Genomic DNA, 27998 nt, shown 5'->3' with positions numbered 1-27998 from the left:
AATATAATTCTAAGAAACCATGAACTAGAAGGAAGTTATACTTGTTTACATATGTGTAAGGCACAGTCACCAACGGCTTCTGAGTCCTGGGGTACTCAGAAGGCACACTGTCATTTCATTTGAGCCTAGATTACTGTTTTTCTTGTGCAAATCTTTCCCATTACATCACCAGGATAAGGCAAGGGGTGTTTAAAAGTAAGACGTGGAAAGCAGTCTTTTTTTTTTAAGTTGCTCACATTTTTATTGCTTCTGCACTAATAACAGTGAGAATGAAAAGTGCCATTAAAGTTTATTATCTGCCAAACTTTGCACAAGCCAGTTTTCACATAGAATGGGCTTTGTGCTTTTTGGCTATTCCATACAAGGATCCAATCACTGTGTTGCTTTATGGGCCAGAGCCCAGTAGTTGGGTCAGAATCTCAATGGTCTCTTGTGTTTTCTTGCCACATTTGGTTTCAGATTGATTGCGGTCAGAGTAAAGAAACAACCTATATTTATCTTGGAAAGTCAGATTTTAAAAGTTGTTCTAGTAACTAAATCAAGACGCTTGACATCAGTCTGTTTTCTCATGACTTTGGTTGTAATTTTCACTTCTTGCCTGTTTTGTCTTCTCTAGATAAAAACCTATAGATAATATGAATTGTTTCAAATGATACATTTCTTGAAATTTTACTTCATTTAAATTTATTTTATGTCTCAAAGGAGAGGAGACAATAATAATTTAGAATGAGTTACTTGAGCTTACCTTAGTTTGCTGAACTGTGCCATATGAGCACAGAGTATCCTCAATTAACTCATGATTTGGGGGACAAAATTCTTTACCCAAGTGTTTGGGTATTTTCTTTTGTGCTATTTATTTCTAAGTATAGTAGTACTATTAGTAGTAGTAGTAGTCGTTGTCATCATCATCATCATCATCACCATCATCACCATCATAGACTGTCAAAGAAAAAACTTAGGAACTTCAGTGTGTATTGTATTTTAAACTACATTAATTTATTCTTTTTAGTAATAAGATTTCAAAATTATCCCAATCTTTTTCTTATCTCTCCCTTTTTCTTTTCTGGGTTTTGATCTCTATGTCATTGTTTGAATGTCAAGCATTAATAAATTTACAACAGTTTTTGCCAATCAGTATATCACCAGTATTTGTGATCCGTAGTGCATTTTAAATATGGAGTGTATCTGTGTCTGAGTGCATGTTTGTGTGTTGATATTCTGCTTTTTACCTCTAGGTTCCAGTACAGTGGTCAGATATGGTTACTCTGAAAGCCAGAATGACAAATTATGGGTTACCTAGATATCGATGGCTTACTCATGCTTGGAATTTTTTTCAGAGAGAGGTAAGTGCTCTCCGTGTGTCTCTGGAGGTTTTCACAGTTTTGCTTTGAGTAACTCTGTGTTGCAAATGATCGCCTTGGATTCCATTAGCACTGTCACAAAAGTCTTAGTTGAGGAATTCCTGTCACTGCAGGGCTTGGCTTTCTCCTCACATCTACCTTCCACTTCCCCTTCATTTTACCTGGCTATTCACATTACTTAAAAGTCATTTTACTAAACTAATATGAAGTTTATTTTGCATGAGCATTCTTTGATAAACATCCATTGTTAAATGTGAGTAGAAGTGTTTCTTATAATTCTTAAGGATATTTATAAATGTTAACTTTTTTATAGACTTTTCTCATTTGGGAATTTGGAGTCTATACACTAAGGCCATGATGACTGACTGACTTACTTACATTCTTTCTTTCATTTCATCCTTCCTTCCTTCCTTCCTTCCTTCCTTCCTTCCTTCCTTCCTTCCTTCCTTCCTTCCTTCCTTTCTTTCTTTCTTTCTTTCTTTCTTTCTTTCTTTCTTTCTTTCTTTCTTTCTTTCTTTCTCTCTCTTTTTCTTCCTTCCTTCCTTCCTTTCCTTCCTCCTCCTCCTTTTTTTCTTTTCCTTCTTTCTTCCTTCCTCTTCTTTCTCTTTTTGAAACTGCTAGTAAGGCTTGAACTCATGGTCTTATTTCCCTTATTTCCTAATAATGCTCTTATTTCTCCTCCACTCAGAGGTGACTCTTTACTACTTAAACCTCACCTACACTTACAGCTTTTTGCTGGTTAATTGAAGATCAGAACTTCTGATTTGTCTGCCTGGGCTGGCCTCAAACCATGATCCTCCGAACTCAGCCTTCTGAGTATCTAGGATTAACAGTATAAACCATCAGTGCCAGGCATGGCTTTTCTAGTCAGTAAGACCTGAGTTTAAATCCAAACTCGAACACTTACTGTTCAGTGAGTCTCTGTAATTTACTTAACCCCCTTAAATCTCATTTTCCTCATCTATAAAATTTGGACACTAAGAATACTTACCTTCTTAGAGTGTTCATTAGATTGAATAAATTCATAAAGTTGATCTCATTTAGCTTGTGGCTATTCACAATAAACATGTGGCTTTTCATCCCTAACTATTCTATTGTACTGCATTCAGTGGTAGCAAATGGAGACCATTTTTAGTTGTTTAAAATCTGGTGATTTGAAGTTAACCATCAATTTTGTTTCAAACCAAGCCCTTCTCTCAAGTAATTTCCTTGTGTCTTGAGTCATATCCTCAGATGATCAAGTATCCTTGTTTCCTTTGATTTGTTTTGGCACTGGGCCATGAAGCCTTTCAGAGTGAGAACCTTCCCTAATAGCCAGCTCCCTGCTCAGCTACTTGTCCAGGGTGGATCTGGGCAGAAGTTCACATCCAGGACAATCTCCAAATCTCTCTCTTTATAATTGTTGATATGGTGACATGATCATTGTAACACAGATTTCCTGTTTACTTCAATGCTTCCTGACAGTTTGTTGACTGTACAATTGTACTAAAAACAATCCAAAGGGAATCCAATGAGACATTAGAGAATTTATAGTAAGATGTGTTCAGCTACTGTCCAGAGCTTTTTATTTTCTGAAATTTATGAAGTAGATCATGATTAATGAGTTAAAAATCAATGTGTGGTTCATGTTTTTTTTCCTGAAGAGGCCTTCATTGGATGAACAATGTACAAATACTGCAAATGATCACATGCTACTTTTAGACTTGTCATATGGCAAGTTCTTTGTATCTCCTAAGACAATTTTACATAAAATGATTGGTAAAGACTTTGAACATCCTAGAAGAGTTTTCCAAAGTGTCTTATGTTAGTCCACTAGTATAGCTATAGTCAAGTACAAAGTTTCCTCTTCATGTTTAAATCTCCTCTTTTTATAAGGCTATCACTCATATGTGAGCCTCATCCTAATGACCTTATTTACTTAATTACTCCTATATATACATAAAAAACTGTCTCCAAATACAATTATATTCTGAGATACTGGGGATCATAATTTCAACATATGGAGGGTGGGGGAGGAAGAAGATACAACTCAGCCTATATATAACATCCTCTTCCAAAGAAAGTCATAGAGCAGAAAGTTAGCTTGTCAAGTTTTGACTTTGCTTAGTCCCTCATCCATCGCTTTTTCTGTGCATGTACCTCGACTCAGTAGACTCTTGCATAATACCTACTGACATTTGTTTAATACCTGTTTTGGTTGGAATAGAGGCTTTAGGATCAATATGTTAGCCACAGACTGGCCTGTGGCCTTGGAAAATTGATTGACCCAGCGAGGGATTTTTTTTTCTTCTTCTTCTTTCATACAGCAAATGATGATTATGTGGCATTTTCTAGAGCTTGACACTGTGTTAACAAGAGTAGAGCTATCTTACAATGCAATATTAACAGTGACAAAAACGTAGGAAGGGTTTATAGAAGATAGTTATGCGTTGGTATAAATATTGAGTTTAGCCTAAAGGAGGTTTCAGGAAAATATTTTAGTACAAAAATCATCACCTTTTGTTGAAAGAAGGAAGAAAGATAACTACATAAAAGAAAAATATTTCGAGACGTATGAAACTACCAAAAAAATTGGCACTGAACATGATATGTTTAAGTTAGTTGGGAAAGTCATTTCTGTGGAACAACTCATTTCCTGACAAAGCCAGATAAATGGGCTGTTTCACTGGAGATGGAGTCAGAGTGTTCCAAGTGCTGGCCTTCTGTCATCAAGGCAGAAAGGACACCGGTCATTAAGATTTAAAAAGAGTGACATGGAAATGAAGTCATTTCTGAGGCTTAGGAAGGGAAGTCATTTAACCACATATGTGGTTTTAAGGGTACTGAGTGATGAATTATGTATATTAAATATGTGATGTCAAATAGCATTTGACTTAAGGTATAATGTTTACATTCTACTTGACTCTCAGGACTTAGTTTGTGATGTCTGTGGTACATCTGTGGCTTTGAGGACAAGTTCATAAAAGAGAAATGCTAGAATCATTTGATAGCTTTTCATTAGTAGTATCACTCATGGCTTTCAGTAATTATGATTGATAATACTCTTAAGATGATATCTTTTTTTGATTGATAATACTCTTAAGATGATATCTTTTTTCTTTTAAAATGTAAGATATGTAGACAGGCAAAAATATATATTGTAGTATTTTCCTTGTGTTTGTTGTGCATGAGAAATTCATAATTTTTTAAAGTTGATTTTAGTTGATCTCTGAAATGGTAGTATATTGTGATATTAGGTGATTTCATGTTTATCTTGTACAGATTGATTTCTTATGTTACATACTTTGCATAGCAAGTCACATTTGGCAAAGACCTTGGTGACTAAACACAATTCTTTCTTTTGACTATATGGGGAATGCCCCTCCTATATCCAAGGGCAAAGGTTTGTTCCTGAGAGTTTGTTATTCTCAATTTAACCTGCTCATGTCTTTATGCAGTGTTTCTAAATTTTAATCAGAGAAAGGTTTTGCTAATCTGTGGTGATGTTGGACAAAAGAGAAAGTATAGTTGTTTTAAATATTAAATACAGTTTTAGAAGGCATATGTCTTTTCTTTTTTGTTTTTTGCTAGTCCTGGTGCTTGAACTCAGCCTTGGCACTAGTCCCTAATCCCTAAGTTTCTTTTGCTCAAGGTTAGTGCTCTACAACTTGAGATACAGCACCACTTCTGGCTTTTACTGAAAAGGGTCCCACAGACTTTCCTGTCCAGGCTGTTGTCAAACTGGGATCCTCAGAGCTCAGCCTCCTGAGTAGCTACGATTACAAGTGTGAGCCACCAGTGCCAGGCTAATCTATCTTTTCTTAAATCAAACTTCATTCAATCTGGAAGCCAATCTTTTTTTCCCCTCTGTCTCTGAGATTGAAATGACAGAATATGACAGTTTATTTCAAGAATAGCACTCTGCTGAATGAGAATTAGCTGGCCGAACCTATACTTATTTCCCAAAATTTATAGAAACTTTTCTGGTTAAGGAATACAAGTCAGGTTAACTTGGTGATCAAATAAATTTTCTCAGATATTATAGAAACTTTCCATGAGCAATTGCACCAGTTGGTATAACTGGTTGGGAATAACTCTCTAGTAGTTTGAAGATAATGATGGATAAAATTTCAGCTATTAAATTTTTTAGTGTATGTGTTAAATATGTCATTATATGATTATCAGTAGAGGAACTTGGAGTTAGAAAGACTCAGTCATGCCTGATTGATTTGTGAGGTGTTAGGGACATTACTACTTAGAATTGTTCTATTATGGGGTGGCTACCCATGGTATTCTCTTATGACATTTCTTTTTTCTTTTTGGGTCTGGTCGTGGAGGGGGGGCGCTATCCCTCAGCTCTTCAGCTCAAGGCTAGCGCTCTACCACTTGAGCCACAGCGCCACTTCCGGCTTTTTTTTTCTTTTTGCTTATGTGGTACTGAGAAGTCGAACCCAGGGCCTCAGGCATGCAAGGCAAGCACTCTACCACTGAGCCACCTTCCCAGCCCCTCTTATGACATTTCTATCAACAACAGATAATATCCACTTATCATGAAATGATGATAGAAATGAGCTTAGGTCTCAGTTAAAAAAATTAAGAACTCTATCTCCTATGAATAATTTTTTTTGTAGTTCCTGAGTGTTTCCAATAATTCTTTTGCAGTTTAAGTGCTGTGGAGTGGTGTATTTCACTGACTGGCTGGAAATGACAGAGATGGACTGGCCTCCAGATTCCTGCTGTCTCAGGGAATTCCCAGGATGTTCCAAACAGGCCCACCAGGAAGATCTCAGTGACCTTTATCAAGAGGTAAGGCCATATGTCACTAACCCATCATAGACTAAACTTTTCTTAAAATAACTTTAAAGAATCAGCATTATGTCAGTGACATTTTCCTTTCCTCTGTAAATCTAGAAGGCTTCCCAGTTTCTCTTTCATAGATGGAGAAACAGGAATAAGCTAAAAACATGAACAAATCACATTTCCATAAAAGTGGGGAAGACCAAATTTTATAACTAGTTAAAATTTGAACTGGGTTGTTGATAGCAAAACTCTGTTGCCTCTTCCTAGGAATGCATTGAAAACAATAACACGTAGATTTTGTGGCTAAATTTGAATATCACAGGTACTGTATTGGTATTTGATATTCACAGGTACCACAGGAGTTCTGGGTAGAATATATATTTGAGGGCCTCCACAGTTGTAGAAGAAAAATTCTCCTGAGAAAATATTACATACTGCTCTACTACTCCCCCTGCTGGCTGATGCTGAGATGTCAGTTTCAGCTTCTGAAATTTTTTATACTCACTGAATTTTAAATCAGTTACCATGTGCCAGGAAATTTGCATGCTTTGCACTCTCAGATAATTAGCCAAATGGTCAGCAACTCCTTATTAGCAGAAGTTTTATTTATTCATTCATTTTCAGAGAGAATTTTTAACACTATTATTAGTGGAATCTTGTTTTCCAATTAAAATTTAGAACTGCACTATGCAGTACAATAACTAATAGCTCCATGTGATTATATCTATTATAATTAATTGTATTAACATTTCAGTTCCTTAGTCTCACCAGTTGCATTTGCAGTACTGGACAGTCACTTGTAACTAGTGGCTTATGTTTTGGACATGCATACAGGGGACATCTTCATTGTTTTACTAAGTTTTATTGGGTAGTCAAGGTCTAGACTCAGTTGATACAAGGGAAGCAATTTGGGATGCAGGACTGAGATCCCTTCTCAGGTACATTGTCAGTTAAGTACTCGTATATCACAAAACCACAGTATAATGTGAATATACATTGCATAGTACACATACATGGAGAATGGTTATAATAATGAAACATAACAGAATCTGTAAGATAGACAGTTCCATGTATTCCAAGAACATTAAGTTAGGAGAAAATTTCCCCCCAGGAAATATTATCATTCAAAACATTTTTTAGACAGCCTACCAAAGTCACTTCTGCATATACACAGTTTATACTGTAAATTGATGAATCTAAAAGCTGCAATTCATTATTTAAAAGAATGTTCCTTCCCCCCATGGACATGTTCTATTTTACTCACAGTTTAGATATGAATAGCATTTGGCTGTGGACCCATTGCAACAATGAGATGTACAAGTCGTTATGTCGAAAAATGAACTTTACAACTTTGGTGCGGGGGGGGGGGGGGAGTAGAGGGGAGGATTGGGTGGGGGGGCAGGGGGAAGATGGGAAGGGATGGGAAGGGAAACAAAGGAGGAGGCTACAATGCTTGATAAGAAATGTACTCATTATCTTGCCCATGTAATTGTAACCCCTCTGTACAGTATTTCCACAATAAAAAATAAAAATTAAAAAAAATTATCTCAAAGGACAAAAATATGCCACAATTAAGGATATTCAAACTTTTTTTGAAGGACTTTAAAAATTGTGTTGTTAGCTTGTAAGGGCTATAACAAAGCCCTGCAAGCTAAGTAGCTTTGATATCAGATATTAATGTTACTGCAGTTCTAGAGAGAGGAAGCTCAAAGTCCATATGTGTGAAGGGTTGGTCCTGTGGAGGACTCTGAGGAAGATTGTTGCACACAGTTCTCCAACAGCTTCTTGATTTGTTTACAACTTTCACTCACATTCCTTGTCTTATAGAAGCTTTACCTTGGTCTGACCCTTCTTCAAAGGATGGGTGTGTGTGTGTGTGTGTGTGTGTGTGTGTGTGTGTGCCTCCAAATTCCCCCCTTTTATAAGGACACCAGTCATATTTCAGGCCATCTTTTTCCAATGTGGCTTCATCTTCTTTCCATCTGTAGCTACCATATTTCCAGTAAGATCCATTCTGAGCTATGGAAATCACAAACTAATCACCTATGAATGGCGAGGGCATATTCCACTTCATGACAAGAATTAATGAGATAGTTAAGTAACGTAGCTTGTTTATTTTTAAAAAATGAGCAAAATGCCTTTTTGTCATCCTTCATACTACTGAAAGGGCACTCAAAATATTATCATTTTGAATATATTATGTTTAGTAATTAGTTCATTGAACAAAACACTGTTGAGTTAATGTTGTAGGTTCTTTTGGTGGTTATCCTGTATTTTTTGTTCTAGAAATAAGCTGACTGCTCTATTGAGTCATGTGTATAGAAGGATGGTCAATTAGTAAATATGATGCAGTCACATTTATTTCATATAAAAACAGTACTTAATATTTTTGGGGTAGTATTAGCTGCAGATAATTGTAGATGTTCAGCTACAGTGAAAATTACTTAGAACAATATAATCATGCATAGACATATGACTTGAAGCCTATCAACTTTTGGTAGTATGAATTTGTTTTGTTTTGTTTTTTCTGGTTGTAGGGCTTTGAATTCAGGGCCTGGGCACTGGTCCTAACCTTTTGTTCAAGGCTGGCACTCTACCACTTGAGGCACAATGCTACTCACAACTTTTGCTGTGTGTGTGGTACTGAGGAATCGAACCAGGGCTTCATGCATGCTAGGCAAGCACTCTCCCACTGAGCCACCTTCCCAGCCTGAATTTAACTCTTATTAGTTGGCTTTTAGAAGTAATAAATCATTTTTGAAAAGTATTGTGTTACAACACTATAGGAAATTTTTCTACTATAGTGATTAATAATGATGATCTGATTATAAACATTACTAAGATCATAAGGAAAGCATGGATGAGTGTACAAGTTCTTCCTACAATGTCTGACTATGACTGAATTCCCTGTATTTTGACTTTATTTAACCAAATGAGTATTCAAGTTAACATTTAATATATTTTTCCTCTTGTAGCAAGTGTAATTTATTTTTAAAAGCATTCAACTTAATATTTACTATAATTTTTATTGTAACAAATGCAATTTATTTTATTTTTAGTTTTCTTTAGATTATTTTCATTAATAGTACCTTGTAATTGGATAATTTACTTTCAAGTTACCTACTACTGAAAGACTGAAAGAAGTCACAATGTTAGCCTGTGCAAATTGATATTCCAGTTCACTTTGAATATTTTCATACTTTTTTCAAAAGACTTTCCAATAGCTAACTGGCATTGTCATATCTAATACATTCTCTCAATATAGACTTTCATTTGAGTAGTGGTTTACTAAACTGTTTTTGTACTTAATAATTAATAATGGATGCTAATATTCATAATGATATAGTTCATAATTACATATATATAGTTGACTTACAAAAGTGGATCATCCAGTAGCTGTGTGGGCCAAGAACAATTAATACATAATAAAAAATGCAGTTTAATTCCATTTTACCCTAGAGGACATATGTCTCCTAATTGTAGCATGTCTAGAGGTCATCCAGGAGGAAGTAGTGGGTCTAAAAGGAGAAACAAGTGAATTATAAACAGCTGGAAATAGTTGTGATTCTTCATCTGAAGCTGAGAACACTATGGGGGGGATATTTTAGATGTCTTCATCTATCTCAAAGTTCATAATTCAGAAAAGAACTAGACTTAGGCATGTTGACCCAAGGGCCAAAAATTACAAGAAAGAAACTTTGAATCAATAGAAGGAAGACCTTGATCATCAAAATCAGTCTGATTGTGAGACAGGTTATCTTGTAAAACATTGAGTGTCCCATCACTAAAAATATTAAAGTCAAGGTCAGATAACCACGTTCTTGGTGTTACAGAATGACTTTTTAAATTAAGAGTGAATCTGGGCTGGATGAACTTCAAGGGCCTTTGATCTTTCATATTCTGCAAACACAGAGATAAGAACTAGCTTTCTTCCTATAGTCTTTCTTCAGGAGTCTGAAATCAAGGAAATAAATCATTCTCAACCATCTGGTGGTCTGCCTGGTCCCTGACCCAATAATATTTTATGACACATTTTGAAACGCGTGAAAAATGATAGAGCAGAAATACAGCATGTATTGCACATTTTAGAAACGTTCCCATCAGAGATATTGTGAGGTTGGCACACATCTCCTTGAGTATCTGTAATAAGCTACACATCTGTATAAAAGTATAGGCTTCAGAATCACACAAAGAAACTATGCTTGACCCTCAATTTTGGTCTGCACATTCATTCACAACAATACTTTTGGATTGTCTCTGGAATTCTACTTACTGTTTTTTGTTGTTGTTGTTGTTTTGTGTTTTCGGTTGGTCATGGGGCTTGAACTCTGGGCATGGGCACTGTCTCTGAGCTCTTCAGCTCAAGGTAAGGGCTCTCTACCACTTGAACCACAGAGCCACTTCCGGTTTCCGGTGGTTAATTGGAGATGGAATCTCATGGACTTTTCTGCCTGGGCTGTCTTTGAATTATGATCCTCAAATCTCAGCCTCCTGTGTAGTTAGCATTACAGGCGTGAGCCACTGGTGTCCAGCTATCTACTTACTATTTTTAATGCTGGGAACGTAGTGGAAAATGTTTCAGGCCAAAAAAGAAAACAAAAGTCTCTCTTCTAGAGCTTATATTCTCATTAGTGATACAGATAATTAATAAGGAAAACAAAAGAAGTAATAGAAAACAATTGCAGGTGATAGGAAGCTCTGTAAAGTCTCTGAACAGAGTAATAGGTCAGGCTCTGTTGCTGAGGGAGTTACTTGAGATTGATAAAATCATGCCATCCTAGAAGGTAGTATTTGAATGGAGATAAATTGATGGGAAAGAGCCAGCCGTAAAAAAGTCTTCAGAAAAGCATTTTTGGCCTCAAGAACTACAAGTACAAAGTTTCAGATGCGTTTGGCCTATAATAATTAAAAGCATACTCACCGTATTCTTTGGCATTATCTGTGTGTCCTTGCTCTGTAAATACTAAGTGTCAGACTTGGCCTCAATTTTGTATTCAGATTTGAAGTTGGTAAAATGCAAGTTTAAGGTTCATCTCTTCTTTGCTGAAGTTTTCTGCCTCTCTTGCTACCAAAGTGTGTCTAGATTTGATCTCAAGAAGCAGAAAGGAAAATAAAGAGAGTGAGGAAGGCAGGTAGAAAATAAGTCTTCATGGAGAAGGGACTCCCAACCTTTTGCTTCTTGGATGGATGTGGATAGAAAAGTTGCTACAGTTAAAATTATTTTCTGTAGTTTATAGACATTTTCATCAGTGAGGGGAGGAGGAAGAGCTTTCATCAATACATCTCCAGCATCTTCAGATTCAGGTTTGGAGAAGAGTTGCAGTACTTTTTGTTGTTTTTTAATCTCAGATAGCAAACAAGTATGAAGAACCCCTCAAAGGGATTGAAATCCCACGCGGCTCCTCTGTGTGCTACCTGGGAAATAAAAATGGAAGTTTACAGACTCACAACAGCCCTATTTCAAATGAACCCACTCAGAATAAAAGGACACAAAGTCAAGCAAAATCTCTCTTCAAAGACTTATTGTTTTGCTTTGGATTTACAAGAAAGACTATGGCTAAAATATCTATTGACTACTTCAGAAATGTAATATTTGCAAAGGTTTATGTAAGGGCTAGAGAAAAAGCGACATTCTCACCACCAAAAGGGATGATTTGGGGATGCCTTGCCTTAACTCTTAAACTTCCTATATTCCATGTGTTGAGTATGAATTTCAAACCCTCACAGTAATTGTCTTTGTGACAAGTAATGTTACTCTAAATGATATCTTACTTTTTTATATAGTTGTTTATTTTTTCTTCCATTGCTGGGAAACAGCTAAAATAAAGGCAGTAGGAAAGGTCAGGAGGATTCAAAAGTGAAGCCATGTGTACTTTTTCTGTGTCTTCCCTTCTAGGACAATGAATCTGTATGATGACAAGTTATTTATAGATTTCTAAGGCTTACAGAACACAACCAAAGCTATAAGGTGCTCCCTTAGGTAGAAGAATCTCAGAGTGTCAAAGGAAAAACGATTTGATGATCCTTGTCAGACAGCAAGAAAATTTTGTTTATAAAATTTTCAACAGTTCCATAGACATATGATCCTGTAACGGGGTCTTGCACCAAGGAGACAGATTACAGTCAGCTCTGAATATTGCATGGACTAAGTAGGCCTTCATATGATCAAGGAGCATGTTGAGCATAACTGGGTGTAAATTTTCTAAGATGTAACATTAGAAATAAGAGGAAATTCTGGCTAATGGGACCCAACAAAATTCCTGTTGAAGGCAGGCCATTGTGATTAGGCATCACATGTGTTTTAAGCAAGAAGATGATTCACATGAAGAATGGGCAATTATAACAATTGAACTTAACAGAATCCATTCCAAAATTGGACATTCCAGAGATGATAGAGAGCTCAGGAGAGCCCGAGTAGAGTGTGTTTTTCAATCCCATTTAATGATTTTGTTTTCTTAGTTGAGTATTATGTGATGAGTGGACTGAGAAACCTATGACATAAGGCCCTATCCTGGTCTCTCACCTGTGTACACGATTTTATTAGGTGAGCAGTAGTTGTTTTATAATAATTACACATTCTGTTTCTCTGGGTAGTATCTTAGTCCTTAATGCTTTTTCTTCCTTTTTTTTTTTTGTTTTAATATTGCTTTCCTTTGATCAACTGAAAAGGTTAATCAACATTATTATGTATTTGTTTTGACTAATAGAAACTATTTTTATTTTCTTCTCATCACATGCAATGTTCAACACTTTCAGAGCCAGAAGTGGAAACGTGGCAAAGGATTCTGGGTAAAAAGGCCATAGTTGGAAATGGGATGTGATTTTTTTTTTTTTTCTAACAAACTCTTCCTAGTTAGAGTCGATTTATTTTCACTCAATTCCTCCTGCTCTTTGGATGCTACTGAAATTCTCCTAAGGACCAAAAAATGTCATCTGATGCAGAAAAACAAACAAACAAAAATCTGAACAAAACCAAAACCAAAACCAAAAACTGGGGGCAAGAATTAAAAAGGAAATCTGACAGTCCATGTAAGGAACAGAGAAATAATAGCTCAAACTTCCACCCATGTATCCTCTAGATATACTAATTTCAGATTGACCAAATCCCCACATTGTTGTGCGGTAAAATTCCAGTTTCCCCACTACAACATGAGCAGCAAAAATATCAGGTGGGAATTAGGCCGTCTTAAAGGTGGACACTGACAGGACCTGGGAGGGCCCGGGAAATACTTAATTGATTCATTTATTATTTTATTTTTTTACAACTGAGATAGGTATGGATGGGACATAGTGGAGTGTTCTGGAAAAGAACAGATTTGCAAAGGCTAGAAGAATGAAAGTAGATGCAGATACTGACTGCAGCAGACTAGATCAGCCTTCATGAAACGTTGCACAGGGATGCCATGGTAACCTGAGGAGATTCAGGAGACACAAGGCATAATGGGGACAGGGCTGGAGGGACTTTAAGTAGGGTGAAGTGAGGTCAGGTCTGGCCAGCGCCATATTGGCCACATAGTAGGATCGTAGAGTCTGGCATCTTGTCTTCATGCTGGGGGAAGGAAACACCTCCCATTCATCACTTGCCTTCCAGGTGATGGGTGTGCCTGGATCCCTGGAGACAGGGGTGGTACTTGGCTGGTAGGTTACTGAATCTGTCAGTCCAGTGCCTGGGACTGGGAATTTCCTGTGTATCTGCTCCCTGCGCCAACCCCTATTTAGGCCCAAACCAGCCCAGTCGCCATTACACCATGCCACGAGTGTCTCCGTGATTGTTTTCTGTCTCCTGTCTCTTGGCTCGTAGCCAGTCATCATGGCGTCCCAATTCAGCTCTCCATTGGAGCTGAATTAGATTGCTGGTATTGTTTTTGTTCTTTCTTTCCTCTTTAGCTTGTTTCCTAGCTGCAGGTCTTTGTAGCAACTGGCTGCCTGCAGGCTGTTAACTGTATAATAAAGACTCCAATATTCCATATTTCAAAATATGGCTTCTGGGATGATTCACCTTCCAACACGAGGGTGGGGTCAGGCCACAGGTATCTGAAGAGTTGGGAGAGGGTGCCTTGAGAATTTGTGATAATGGCCTAAGTGGCCTGGTTCCAGGAACCTATTGTGCAGGTTAGTAGCTCATCCAGGTGTGGCCTACTTTTAGGAACTAGGGTGCGATCAGGGAATGGGCTTTCACATTTAGATTAAGATTCTAGGAGGGAGAATTTGGGGAGGGCAGTGGTGAGAGGGTGGTCATAGGCCCAGGCAGGGGAGCAACATTGAGTTGGGAAAACCAAGCAGATTCCCATCAGTGAGTAGTATCTCCCTGGCCTTTCAGTCTTAAAGGATAAGGTGTTAGGTGCAGAAAACAGTTGAAGTCATGGGGCTGAGAGGTATGGCAGCCTGTGAGGTACACAGCCAAGATGCAACGATCAGAGTTAGTAGATGAGCACTGTGGGGGCACTGGGGTGGCCAAGGTCATGTCACTGGGATGCACAGGGCCCGGCTGAGCTGGAGAGTCCTCTAGATCTGCCAGTACCAGGATTCTATACTGAAGTCTCTGAGTTGTTGCCAGATGAAAAGGCAGATGTCTTTACAAATCTGAGGCATTATTATGGAAGGAAGGCTTAGGATAGAGTAGTCATCAGATTCTGATTTATTAATAATGCAACTCTGCTCTCCGATAAACACATCACGCCTGCTGCCCAGATAGCAAACTGTAGGCACTTTTTCAGGCTCAGTGGTTATTTAGATGGAATATCCCCAAGAAGTTTTATTCTCAGGGTTCTTTTTATATAAAGTCAAAGATACTCCCTCCTGCCTCTCTGTCGACTTCATTATCTCCATCTAAACTGCCAGCAGGATCAGGTTGACTTTGGCTTGGGGTGTTGTCTGTTTTATCATTCAAAGCCCTGCAGGGCCAGTTTGGGCTTGGTAGGGGGGTGGGGGAAGAGCCCTTTTATCATCTGGCTTTGCTTGATCTAATCAGGCCTGGAACAGTTCTGCCAGTTTTGCTTCTGGGGTATAAATGCATTCTTTTCTTTCAGGCTCTTAGCAGTTCAGTTGTGAGTTTCCTGTGCACTGTTCACTGTTCACTCAAACAACTTTGCCTCTTGTGCGATATTTACCCTCACAGTGCACTGATCTAAAAGCCTTTGTAATATTTTCACCTGAGAAACTACCTCACACAGCAATAATTTTAGATTTGTGCTTTAAAATGATGAGGTAGCGTTACAGACAATGAAATGCGTGGGTCAGCAGGGTGAAGTGATGGATTGTGTCTGGAAACTTGGAAATTAGGTAGGAGACTGTAGTGGGTTATCCTTGTGATGAGAAGGGCTGGGACTTAGGTTGGAAAATTGATGGATAGGAGAGAATAAATATGAAGGATATTTAAAAGTTAGAACTGACAGCTGGAAGGGGGAGAGTGATAGACGAGGAACTTTCAAGCTTTCATTTGGGCCCTGAAAGATAAGCCATTTATGGAGGGGAAAGTCTGTGCTCTATTTGCTCCATTTGGAAAATTCTGAGTTTAAAGTTTTGGTCAGGTAATCCACATGTAAGACTCAGTAGGTGACAGGAGCTCAAAAGAGAGAGACAGATGTTTTGTGTGTGCCAGTGGAAAGGACTTATGCAGTGGCTCAGATGATGGGAGTTTTTCAGTCATAGATCAGTCAGCTCATCCAGCTGACAGTCATTTCTGCAGTGCAAGTTCAACCATGGGCTAATGCAGTGAGCTGACTTTGCATTTTAAAAAACACCTGCCTTCCAGACTTATTCCTTCTTTAATCCAAGGGTAAAGAGTGTACTCATTGCTTGAAAGTCTATACCCGTTGCCCAAGTTCACATTCCATTTGCAGGGACCAATGATCTCATTTAGTTCAAGAGAGGCAAGAACATATGGTGTAATTAAGCATCTATGTACAGAAGAGCCTGGGTGGGTGATGTGGCCTCATCATAGTCTGTGTAAGTGTCACTAGTATGTAGGACGTAATGAAAACATGCAAAGAGACAAAACCACATAGAGATGCCATAACATATACATTCTAAGATGGAACTCTGGGAATACCAACTGTGAAAATAGGAGACATTCCTCTTCTAGGTAAGACAAATGGAAAACAAGAAGAAATGAGTTGCTTAGGAATATGTTTTTCTTAGTAAAGAACTATATCCCAGAAACTGACTAGGTTCTGAAGCCAAATTCCTGAAGTGAAATCTCAATTTTCTCCCTATGTGACCCTAGTTAAAATTTTAATCTCTCTGTGTTTTCATTTTCATACTTAGCAATGGTGATAGCTACAGTGCTCATTTCTCCTTCCTTCCTCTTTCTCCTTTTTTCTCCCTGACTTTTTCTTGTTTTGAGACTTAAACACATTAGCATATTTAATGCCTTTAGAATGGTGCATGCCTACAATAGACATGACCATTTTCAGCTGTGAGTTCAAGGAAATCAAAGACAGAAAAATACTTTTCTTTACTCACCCTAAGGTTCATGGCTGGCATTCCTATCAGAAAAGATACATTAGCACATTTGTTCAATGAAAGCTTCATGTAAGCAAGAGTCTTCAAAAGTGAAGACCGAAGACCTAGGGAAAATTGTGTCTGTGCTACATCTGAAGAAAGAAGTATGTAGTTGAACAACAAAGGATGTGATCTAATGGTAATTGGTTGGGGATGAAGAACTCTAGCAAGACCAGTTGCAGATTCATTCTTGTGTATCTCTATAATGTTAGCCCCTCTATAAATCTCCAGTTGTGGGGAGTCACATGTAGATCTTCAGGGGAAAAGGGAGGAGTCCAGAGAAATCATTCCTAGGTTTTGTGCTTTGCTTTAGAGAAGAATACCATATTCAAGGAAACTTGAGAAAGGAGGGTGGGAATAGGGCAGAGAAACCACAGCTTAGCAGTGCTCCCAGTTTTCTTTTGCTCCAAAATACACAGCATGTCAAGGCACCATGTTTTGGGAAAGTGTGTCCAGCACCCAATGGAATGGAAACAGGACACTTATTTGTACAGTTTCATTGGTGAGGATTCAAAGTACATTACCATGTTAGAAATCTAAAATAGTTCTTCAAAGGAAGTCCAGTATTTTCAATAGCACTTTATAGGTGAGGAAAATGAAATCCACTGGGCAGCTGCTCAGAATGAGCTTGAATCTGTTTGATTCCAAAACCCAGTGTTGTAGATATTAAAATGTTCAGATTGTCAGGAGCTGACCTAAATTTTTGCTTCTGCACCACAGTTTCCTTATCAGATATCAACCACTGCTTTGTAATGGTGCAAAGATAAACACCACTTGGTGCTTACTAATCACACTTTCAGTGCATAGTAGTAGCTAATGATAATAGTGAAAATCATTTATTGATGTATTTATTAAAGTAGATAGAGCCAGGCATCAGTAGCTCACACCTATAACACTACTCAGTAGTTTGAGTTCTGAGGATTGTGATTCAAAGCCAGCCAGGCAATAAAGCCCATGAGACTCATCTCCAGTTAACCACCAGAAAACCAAAAGTGGTGCTGTGGCTCAATGTGGTAGAGTATTAGCCTTGAGCCAAAGATCTCAGGGACAGTGACCAGGCCCAACAACAACCACAAGTAGATAGAAAAATTGGATGGCTACAAGAAGATTTTTAACTAGTTAAATTATCCCTGGCTTTGCTTATCATGACAGAAATTTTATTTATTTATAAGTATATTTTTGCTGCCAAAGGTGGATTTTTCGGATAGTTTTCACGACTTGGTTTGTCCTTTCCCTTTTAACTTTTTATAGATGAACAGTTAGGGAGGAAAATTTGCATGAGGAGCCCATGTATAAACTTTTTGCCAAGCAAGCAATGCTTCCTGTTAACAGCATAGGCCTCACTAGTGAGAAAGAAGCTTTTCATGTTTTTTGACTAATCTTTTTATGACCACAGTTTTCAGTAAAACTGAAAAAATATTCAACAAATTTAGTCTGTGATGATTCTACCTATCAAGTTGTGAAGATCAAAGAGCCTGCAATCACTGCTACTCAGGAAGTAGAGAGAGGATGATGGATTCAAGAGTTCTTGGATTCCAGGCCAATCTGAGCAAAAAAAGTTAGTGAGATCTTCTCTTAAAGACTATGCCACACTGTGGTCTCAGGCTAGCCCAGGTAGAATTTCTGGTCCTTATCTAAAAAGTAGTTGAAAGTTCTAGGAGTATGCCTCTAGTGGTAGAGTGCTTGTCTAGCATGTGTGAGACCCAGAATTCAAACTTCAGTACCTCAAACAAAAGAGAAAAGAGAAAAGAGAGAAGGAAGAGGGTGTCACAGGAGTTAGGCATAAAGATGTAAGGATCTGTTATATATTAAAGAATAATAAAATAACTTTTCTACTACGTTTCCTATACCCAGGTTAATTTTACACTTTTAAGAAGAAAATGCGGTTAGGGTTTTTATTATATGATTTCATTTTTTTTTTTTTTGAAGAAGCACTTCTTCCTTGAAGAACTTACATTATCTGTGGAGAATTCTTGATCCAGCCTGTTTAACACCCATGAACTCATGAACTCATGAGCTCACATCACTGTGTCCTTGAACTGTAGAGAAATAAGGGGAAAATTACATAACTATCTGATAATTAACAGTCATGTCAAATTTGACAGTCATGTTTATTACTAAAAAATAAATTACAGAAATATCAATATAGACCTGCATGTATTTGTACCTAGAGTTTATTTATAGGTTATCTTCATAAAGCTTAAAAGGCTGCCTGACTCTTTGATGTGGCCTGTGAATATCGAGTACTGAAAAGCCACGGGTGTTCTTCCAAATTTAGAAACTCATTTTGGAGATAGATCAGAGAATAATTTCAAGTGTATAATTTCCTCAAGTGAAATGAAGCATCCTGACATGCCTTCAAATAGACTCCAGGAAATGTGGAGTCCATGCCTTTTCTCTGATAAAGGGAGTGTCATTATTTGCAACTAATAATTGGCCAGAACTTCAATGCTGCAGCAAGTCAGTTTGTCAACAAGTTCTATTCAGACCTTTGAATTATCTGAGATTATTAGAATAGGCCTAGCATAGCTCTATGGGGAAGAAAATACTTTCAAGCAAAATCAACTCAGAATATTTCAATTTGACAAAGCAAGTAAGGGCAATTCATTCTTTCCAAATGCTGAACAAAATACCTGTTGTGAAAGGAAGTGCACGCTTGATCTCTAACATTTCTATTTCCTCTTTTGACTCACTGAACAGAAGTTTGTTTGTGCAACTAAATATCTGTGAATAAGATAGCAGATTATATAAAAACATATTTATTTTTCTCTAGACTTAGTACTTGCTTTTCAACAAAAGCATCTGTGTTTACACTGAAAAAAAAAAAAACATGTACATAATCATTTGAACTGGCTCAAAATAACCTTAGGGTGATGTTTGTGTTGAATTATTGTAATAGAGACATTGTGGTACTGACCCTAAATGCTGGAGTTATTTCTATGAAGAATAGGAGTGTTTCTATGGAAAGTTAATTCACAACATTAAGTACTCTGGTAAATGACATTGAAATCTAGCATGTTGCTGGTTAGTTTTATCGTGCAGTTTTTTATAATGCCTCTGAATTATCAAAGCAATATTAAATTGAATGCACTGTGGAGGAGTTTGTGATACTAGTTGAAAGTTTATACCGTGCATCTCTGCTATTAAATAAAGGATTTAAGGCTAAGGGGAAAAGGAAGCATACATGCTTGCTAGGAAGGGACAAGGGTCTCTGTAGTTGAGTTTTCTGCTGACCTTTGAGCTTTCTGATAGCTGAAGAGGGTGCTCACGCATCTGCATTATTCAAATGTCAGAAGGGAAGCAAACATAAAGGAGGAAAGCATATATTGAAAAGAAACAAAGTACTTTGTAGTGAATTTGTATATCTGCTGTTCTTAAGTAATCTAGCAAAATATCCTCAATTTTATTTTTCACCGATTTTAGGGAGCAGTTGTATAGAGTTCCTCAATATGTATCATTAAAGTACACTTCAGTGGAGAATTGATACAAGTCTAGGTTTATATATTGTACATCAGCAGAGTTTGATGGGCTGAGTATAAAGTGCCTTTAGATGGTAATATATCATTTTTTTAAGATTTTTATTGTAACGGTGATGTATAGAGGGGTTATAATTACATAGTCAATCATGAGTACATTTCACTTTGAATAGTGTTACCCATCCCTCATTCTCTCCCAGTTTTTCCCCGTCCTGGCTTCCCTCCCCTAATTGTAGAGTTCATTTCATAATCTCTAGACTTATACTTCTTCCTGAGGGCAAAGTTGTGGATTAAAATTGTGTCATTTAAAGGTTGTCTGTGTGCTTTACAAACAAAACAAGGAAGTGATAAGAAGAACATCTTCAGGGTCCAGTAATCTGGAAGGAATCTAAGTCCCAGAGAAGTTGTATGACAGCACAATCCCATGACTGACATTTTGGGGACCCCCCCAAAAGTGAATTTTTCATTAGGATTCAAATCTATTCAAAATAGCCGTTATTAGCTTAAAAATTTTGTTGCTTATTCAAGCTGTTTAAAAGTTAAAAGTCTATGACACTTTCCAGGAAATATTGTCAAAATTAATACAGTTCTGGAATGGATTATCACAGTGGTGGACATAGATTTGAAATATTAATGGAACTCAGAAGAGTTAGGCTAGAGTAGAGATTGGTTTAAGAGAAGATATTGTCTTGTCAGTTGTGACTCTAACTCTATGGTAACTGGGTGGCCTATGGGCAGAACAGGAAGCAGTGCATCCTGTTTGGAAGACAGGTTCTAACAGGAAATGACTGTCAAGCATTAGAGTTGTTCCTCTGTGTTGAGGGGACTGCTGAGTAAGGCAAAGGTGTCCTCTCATTATAAGTCAATTTCATGATTGAAGTTTTGGACATCTCTGGAAATCAGATTTCCCCTTTCCCCCACCTGAATCTTGCTGTGGTTACTCAATTGTGAGTTGAGTAACTTTTCTAAACAAGTTCTATAAGGTCTGTTTTCTTTGTCATGTGTGGCCACTCAAGTCACTTCTTAAGTAGTTTACTAGTCAGGTAATGAATGAGTAGAGATTTCCTTAGATACTTAGGAACCAGCGAGTCTCCCGCCTTTGCCAAGGTTGCACAGAACCTCAAGGGCATCCTGAGGTGGAAGGCCTTCCCAGGTCTTATGGGCACAATCCTGGGTATATGTGTAAATTTCTAGATCCTCTCACAAATATGTTAGCGAGCTTTGGCAATCCCTCCCATGAACTTACTCCCAGCTTCTTTTTAAGCTTTTTGGTTAGTGCTTCAGTGTGCAACTGTAATTTAATTCCTGGACTAGCATCAATGATCAGCAGTTGTTTCTAATTGTCTTTGGTAAACACTAGTAGGGGAGAAGACTGTTCCAATGGTTGGGCTCCAACTCAGGTCACACAAAGACAGCCTTGTAAGTGGGGTCTTCCAGGGAACTACCAGACTTGACAAATAATTCTCACAGGGAATGGGGCTTTGAAGGAGCTCCAACCCCATTCTATGTGGTGTGGCCAGTTTTCAGAATGATTTGCAGGCTGCTGTTTTTCATGACTCCTGCAGAGGAAGGGAAAGGGAACAGGGCACATTCAAATGTAACAAAGCTTACTATTTTCCCCAAAGATCCAGGTGCTTTTCTTGAATAAATGCTTCTCAGATTGCTACAAATATGGGCTTATATCCAGAGTTGTGAAAAATTTGAGTGTGACCATTTTTTTTTTGGCTATAGCTTCGTTGTTTACATATAGGAGAAACTGTTCAGACCCCTATGTTTCTTTTGTTGATACCACTGAAGAAGTGTTGTAAAACTTACTTTTCCAAGAGAAAAAGCTGAACACACTGATTTCAATGATCCATTTTCACTCCACAGCATTTAGTGTTAGCTAATATATTTAATTCACAAACTGTTCTGTGGTATATAATTACCATATCTTCAAAAAAATCAAATGTGATTTTTAAAAAAATATTGATTTTTCCACTATGTCGAAATACAAGGCCTAACAAATTATACTTCATTCTTAATTTCTACTGTACTCACAGGCTTAAAAAATACCTCTTCCACATGGTTTCTCAGCTTTAAATGAATTAGTTGAAAAAGATGGGAGATTTTATGCCATTTCTTTTAAAGAACTATATGGGTAAAATTTAAGATGCAGAGACTATTGTAAAGAGTCAGTTGAAATGATACTGGACCGAAAGCATTTCATAGTGTGCAATTCTAAGAACCATTTGCAGATACGTTTCTTACATTGTTGACCTTTTCTATACTGCCCATTATAAAACACTAGGGTTCTATAAACTTGGGCTTCCTTTCCTAAAATCCAATCTGCTTGATATGAAGACATTAAATGTCCTTCTTCCTGTTGTCCTGGGAACCTGAGGAACTGACATGTTCTCTGCTGCTTGTCATTGTTATGAGTAATGGCAACATCCATTCTTCCTTCAGTGTCTATTGAATTGTGGCAGGCTAATTTGTTAGCTTCTAAGTAGAGCATAATCTCAGTCTTGAAAAGTTCTTGAAATGTATTAGAAACTGTCTTAGATTTTCACCTTAATTTATAATTAAATTCCCTCTAGAAGAGTGAATTGCATCTATTTATCATCTATCTCTCTCTCTCTCTCTCTCTCTCTCTCTCTCTCTCTCTATCTATATTCATCTGTCTGTTTGTCTGTCTATTTTACTGGAAATTAGCCACCAGTATTAGTTACATGAGATGCTGGTTACTGCAGTCTATTCAAGATAATAATTTACTTTGAAAAAATTTGGAGCAGTCTAGCAGGCCAGCAATCTCTGGCTTATGCCAATACTGTTGTAATGCCTTTTGGGTCATCCTCTCCTCAGTCCATTTACATATTATTCATGACTGCTTTCCTATTACAGTGGCAAAAGCAGATAGTTACAGAGGAGATCATGAACTGTAAAGCCTAAAATATTTGCTCTCTGACCTTTGTACATACACAAAAATATTTCCCAACCCCTTCTAGACACTTGGTTGTATGAATGGATTTCAATTTTGGGATGGAAAACAAGTGATAGGCTGGTCATGATTAAGCAAGTAGGCTTTTGTTCCCCCAATAGCTTTTCCTACTGGTGGTCATTGTGTTGAGCTTTATAATTTTAATTAACTAATTCTAGTTGTTTTCACTATTTTTGACTTATCCAAATGACTATGTTATTTCTTTTACAGGGTTGTGGGAAGAAAATGTATTCTTTCTTGAGAGGAACCAAACAGTTACAAGTACTAAGGTTTCTGGGGATCTCCATTGGAGTGACACAAATCCTTGCCATGATTCTCACCATAACTCTGCTCTGGGCTCTGTATTATGACAGAAGGGAGCCTGGTACAGACCAAATGATGTCCCTGAAGACTGACACTTCTCAACACCTGTCATGCCACTCAGTAGAACTATTGAAACCAAGCCTTTCTAGGATCTTTGAACATACATCAATGGCAAACAGCTTTAACACACATTTTGAGATGGAGGAATTATGAAGAAAGGCAAGGAAGGAAATCACACACTTTTGTCATTGGACTTGAGTTTTTGAGTACATTATATGTCTCAGAAAATTGTGGACATAAAGTTATTTCCATAAAAGAAAAAATCCAGGAAAACTTATACATGACCACCTGGATAATACTTGGTGCCTTTTATAATGCTAAGTAAGGACAGTTCTGATACTCCTGATATTTCCATCTTATCCTTTATAAGATTTTCTGAGCCTAGTGATGCTTCACGACGGCTTGGATTAATCAGCATTTTTACAACCATGGGAATGATGAAGTTGGAGCTACCATAAAGTATGATTTACCTTCATCTGCTAGTATGTAAACTATCAATTAACTAACATAGAAATTTAGACATTACTAATGACTTTTATTACTTGGTAATATATTATTTTGAAGGTGACTAGATAATCCAAGATATGAAAGGAAACTTTCAAGATTAGTGACTACCTAAATGTGATTTTGTTGGTAACAAAAAATTTCTCACAATTCAAAATAGCAAACTAACACATTGCCTTAAACTGATCAGGGATACATATGTATATAACTCTGTGATAAGTCTGTATAATTCAGTAGATTTCAGTTGTTATAATGTTAAGAATAAGAATTGTGGAAAGGATAAATTTATACGTTATAGCACTATTCTTTTTAGCCTTTCTTGATAAGAGAGTTTTTAAATTCTGTCTTGAGTCTATATTATATTCATATCTGTTAATTTAAATGCTTAACCACTAATTTTGAAAATTACCAGTGTGATACATGGAATCATTGTAATTCTGCATGTAGTCTGCTCTCTAGGAAGTATTAACAAAAAATTTACATATAACTTAGTTGTTCAGCAAAAATTTGGATGCTATTTTTCTCCCAAGTGAGGACACTTTTATGACAATAAGTGCTTTTTAAAAAGACCTTATATTTGTTTTTTTTCAAAAAAGAGAATCTCCAAGATGATATTATTTTACAGAGAATAGTTTTCTTTCTCCAGAAAAGTGTTTTTGAGATCCATTCAAATAAGTGATAATTAACTAGAGATTACCTTTGCTTTATTTCACTAATTACCATGGCAGATTACACAGATTAATACATTTTTACAAAAGTAGAATATATTTATTTGAAATGGGAAAAGTGCATTTTACTGTATTTTGTTTGTATTATGTTTATTTCTCAGATTATAGAAAGAAAATCTTAAAACAAGTGTCAATAAATATTTTATAGAGAGTTAATATTTGGTCTATGCCTACTTTTTACACATTAAAAGTACCTTTACTACTGAAAAGATTAGCAAGAGGGGAAGTAAGAAAGAATGGCTTAAAAAGGATTAATTTCTGAACTCTGGAACTAATCTGTATAATTATGTTAGCTTCACTGAAAACAACAACAACAATAAACCTTGTTTATTTTTCAATCTTGCTTTTTTAAAGCTAGAAATAATATAGTTTGATATAATTCAAAAATGTGCCAGCTGAGTGCTGTGGTTCACACTTGTCAGCCTTCTACTCAAGACACTGAAATCCAGAGGATCATGGTTTAAAGCCAGCCAATGTAGAAAATTCTGTGGTACTCCATTTTTTAAATAACCAACAAAAAGAGTAAAATCAGAGTTGGAAGCATGGCTCAAGTGGTCGAATACTAGCTAAGCAAGCAAACAAAGCAAGTGTGAGACTGCCAAAGGCCCCAAATGGCCGTATATGCTAATTTATCTTCTTAAGATTTTGATATCCTAGGTTTTGCGGTTATTATTAATTTTTGAATGACTCTAGTTGGATATGGTAGTATATATTTGTACTCCCAGCTAGTTAGGAGACTGAGGCAGCAGAATCGCTTGAATGCATGAAGTATAGGCCAATCTGGGTAAGATACAGCAAGAGTCCTTGCTATAAAATTGAGAGAAAATAGAAAGAGAGATAGAGAGAAGGAAGAGAAGGAGGTATGAAAGAGGAGGAGGAAGGGAGTGAAGGAGAAAGGAAAGGAAAAGAGAATGAATCTTAGGAATACAACATTTGAAATTAACTGCCAACTTTAATATCTTTCATGGATTCAAATTTTAATGAATTGAGCAATTGTATGATCAATTAGAAACAAAAGAATCCCCTTTATAATTTTCTTAATAGTCTAGCAAGCATAGTATCACATGCTTTATGCAAGCAGCTGAGATTGCTCTGTTTCAATAGAAGTGCTTAGACAATGTTGAAATTTTGTTTTAATGTATCTCATAGTTATTGAATGATCAAGCTTGTATTGAGTTTAGAAAAAAAATCCTCAAATCATAAAAGCTGATTTCCACATTTTTTAGACTACATATTTTTGACATAGTACCTGGCTTACTACTCTCTAGAATAGTCTCCATAAATTTAAAGAGTCAGCTTATATATAACAAATACATTTGCTTAATGGGAACAAATGACATTTATAGCAGTGGTCCACAAAGGCCTCTTCTAGTAGCAGTGCACCTGGGATAATAAAACTGCAAGGAACTTTAAGAAGTATATTTAATGCCCTAAAGCTGAGGGAGCTGTCTAGTTGGGTACTGTGCAAACAAAATTGTTAACTATTTCTTTGGGAATTTTTAAAAAGCTTTCTTTGTTTAAAAAAATCTTGACTTTTCAAGTCAATTTTTTAGAAAAAGATTATTTTTAGACTGATTAAAAGGTAATTCAAAGTGCCCTGGAGACACAGAGATGGCAATTAGACATGATGTCTGTTCATAAACCTTGTAAAATCTAAGTGAGAGATGCCTGGGATAACCACAGGGAAAAGAAATAAAGGACTTTGAGGAGTAGGGCCAAACTCAGGAAGAAGAGAGTGAGGAAAGTGGGAATAAGTAGTTACACCAAGGAAATGCACAGTCAGGAAGGAGCAGTGGGGGTGGGCTCATAGAAAACATTCTGTAAGGCCGTGACTCATGGCTCTGAAGTTAAAACAGTATTCATTATTATTTGGGGTCCATGGTCTACAGTTCAGTGTGATTAGATAGAACACATCAGATTTAGAACAAACACCATGGGAAAGGGCATAGGTAATGTTTGAGATAGGGGTATCATTCAGTAGGTTCCAAGAAGAGCCCTTGAAATGTCTTTGGAAAATAATAAGCCATATGTCAGAAACTTCATAGTATTCATCAAATGAGAATTGAAACCGAGAGACGTGAAGACATGGCTCAAGATTCTCTGGGGTCAAGCTGTCATTTACCAGCACCTAGGTAAGTGGAGCATCCTGGAGCCATACAACTATGCAAAACTCAAGAAGTGGGAGGATCAAGACTCAGGAGTGATCCTTCTATGCTTTGGAGAAGAATGAAGATTTGCACAGGACAATGAAAGTCAAGAAACCATCCGTATAAAACAGATTATAGCAATCCTTTCCCAAGACTGACAGCAGATTGATCTTGGAGAGCATGAAAAATGTAAAAGAACTGACACCTTGTACATGGCAATAGTATTAGCCCAGAGAGAAGGCTGGAAGTCCCACTGAGCATGTGGGAGGGAAATTGATTTGGTCTGGGACACACTGAGCTGAAGAAGCCTGCAGGACATGCAGATGGAGGTGTCCACAGGCAGCTGTAAATTCCAGTCTGGCACTCAGGAGAATTCAATGTAGAGCCTGAGAAGTTTTATGCATTGCTTTTCCATCTCACAAAGCCTGACAGAAAATGGGCTGAGAACCAAATCTCATATGAAGAGAATCTTAAGCAGGATGGCTACTAGAACTTCTTTTTGTTGGAACTCCCTTTCCTACTTATGAGTCAACGAAGGTAAAGAAATAAGAAATGAAAATCTATTGACTTTTCTTTGGCAGAATGAGCATACTGCTTTTTAGAAGTACTTCTCACTGCCATGCTGTTCACTTTAACCCTGCCCCTTCTTCAGCCCATGTTTGAAAGTGTACTTCTCTTTCTAGGAACTGAATTATTATTTCCTCACATCCAAGTGGATCTTAGAAACACATATGGGAAAACCTGTTGTATTATCTTGAAAGCTCACTTCTTTCTATTTTAATCTACTGATGGCTGTTGAACCTTCCTACATTCATAGAGACTACCAGGAGTCAGGTATCAGATGCAAGTTGTATGCAAGTTGCTTTATAGGTATCTTCTTTGCTCTGCATAGCTCTTTGAAATTTGTAGGCAATAGCAGTACCATTTTACAAGCAGAAGAATGATGCAGAGGCTGTTTAGTGAGTACATTGCAGCGCTCCACTTCTCCCCCTCCCCCCCCATCCCGCCCTGCACAACCTCCTGCACACACACACTTGGAGCATGGCATCATCATCATCAGCCTGTAGTGTGGCTTTGCTGATTCTTTACAACAGAAAGCAAGTATTTTTTTTGTGTGTCAATCAATATCTCTGGGCATAATGGCTCTCCAAAATCTA

General features: G+C 37.2%; 1 protein-coding gene across 2 annotated transcripts in view; it reads left to right on the top strand.

Moving 5' to 3' along the window:
- The window catches only part of Tspan12 (tetraspanin 12), a 59377-nt gene extending 34527 nt beyond the window's left edge, over positions 1–24850 (top strand). For both annotated transcript variants that reach the window (XM_042696076.1, XM_042696077.1), the window contains exons 6-8: positions 1236–1343; positions 6003–6146; positions 23310–24850. In XM_042696076.1, the coding sequence (XP_042552010.1) occupies positions 1236–1343; positions 6003–6146; positions 23310–23615 (558 nt within the window). In that variant the 3' untranslated portion in view covers positions 23616–24850. The remainder of the gene's footprint in view (positions 1–1235; positions 1344–6002; positions 6147–23309) is intronic.
- Positions 24851–27998: the final 3148 nt, after the last annotated feature.

Source organism: Dipodomys spectabilis, unplaced genomic scaffold (genome assembly GCF_019054845.1).
Source record: "Dipodomys spectabilis isolate Male_0828 unplaced genomic scaffold, ASM1905484v1 ptg000197l, whole genome shotgun sequence".
Classification (NCBI taxonomy): domain Eukaryota; kingdom Metazoa; phylum Chordata; class Mammalia; order Rodentia; family Heteromyidae; genus Dipodomys; species Dipodomys spectabilis.
This window is presented reverse-complemented; position numbering and strand designations above follow the sequence as displayed.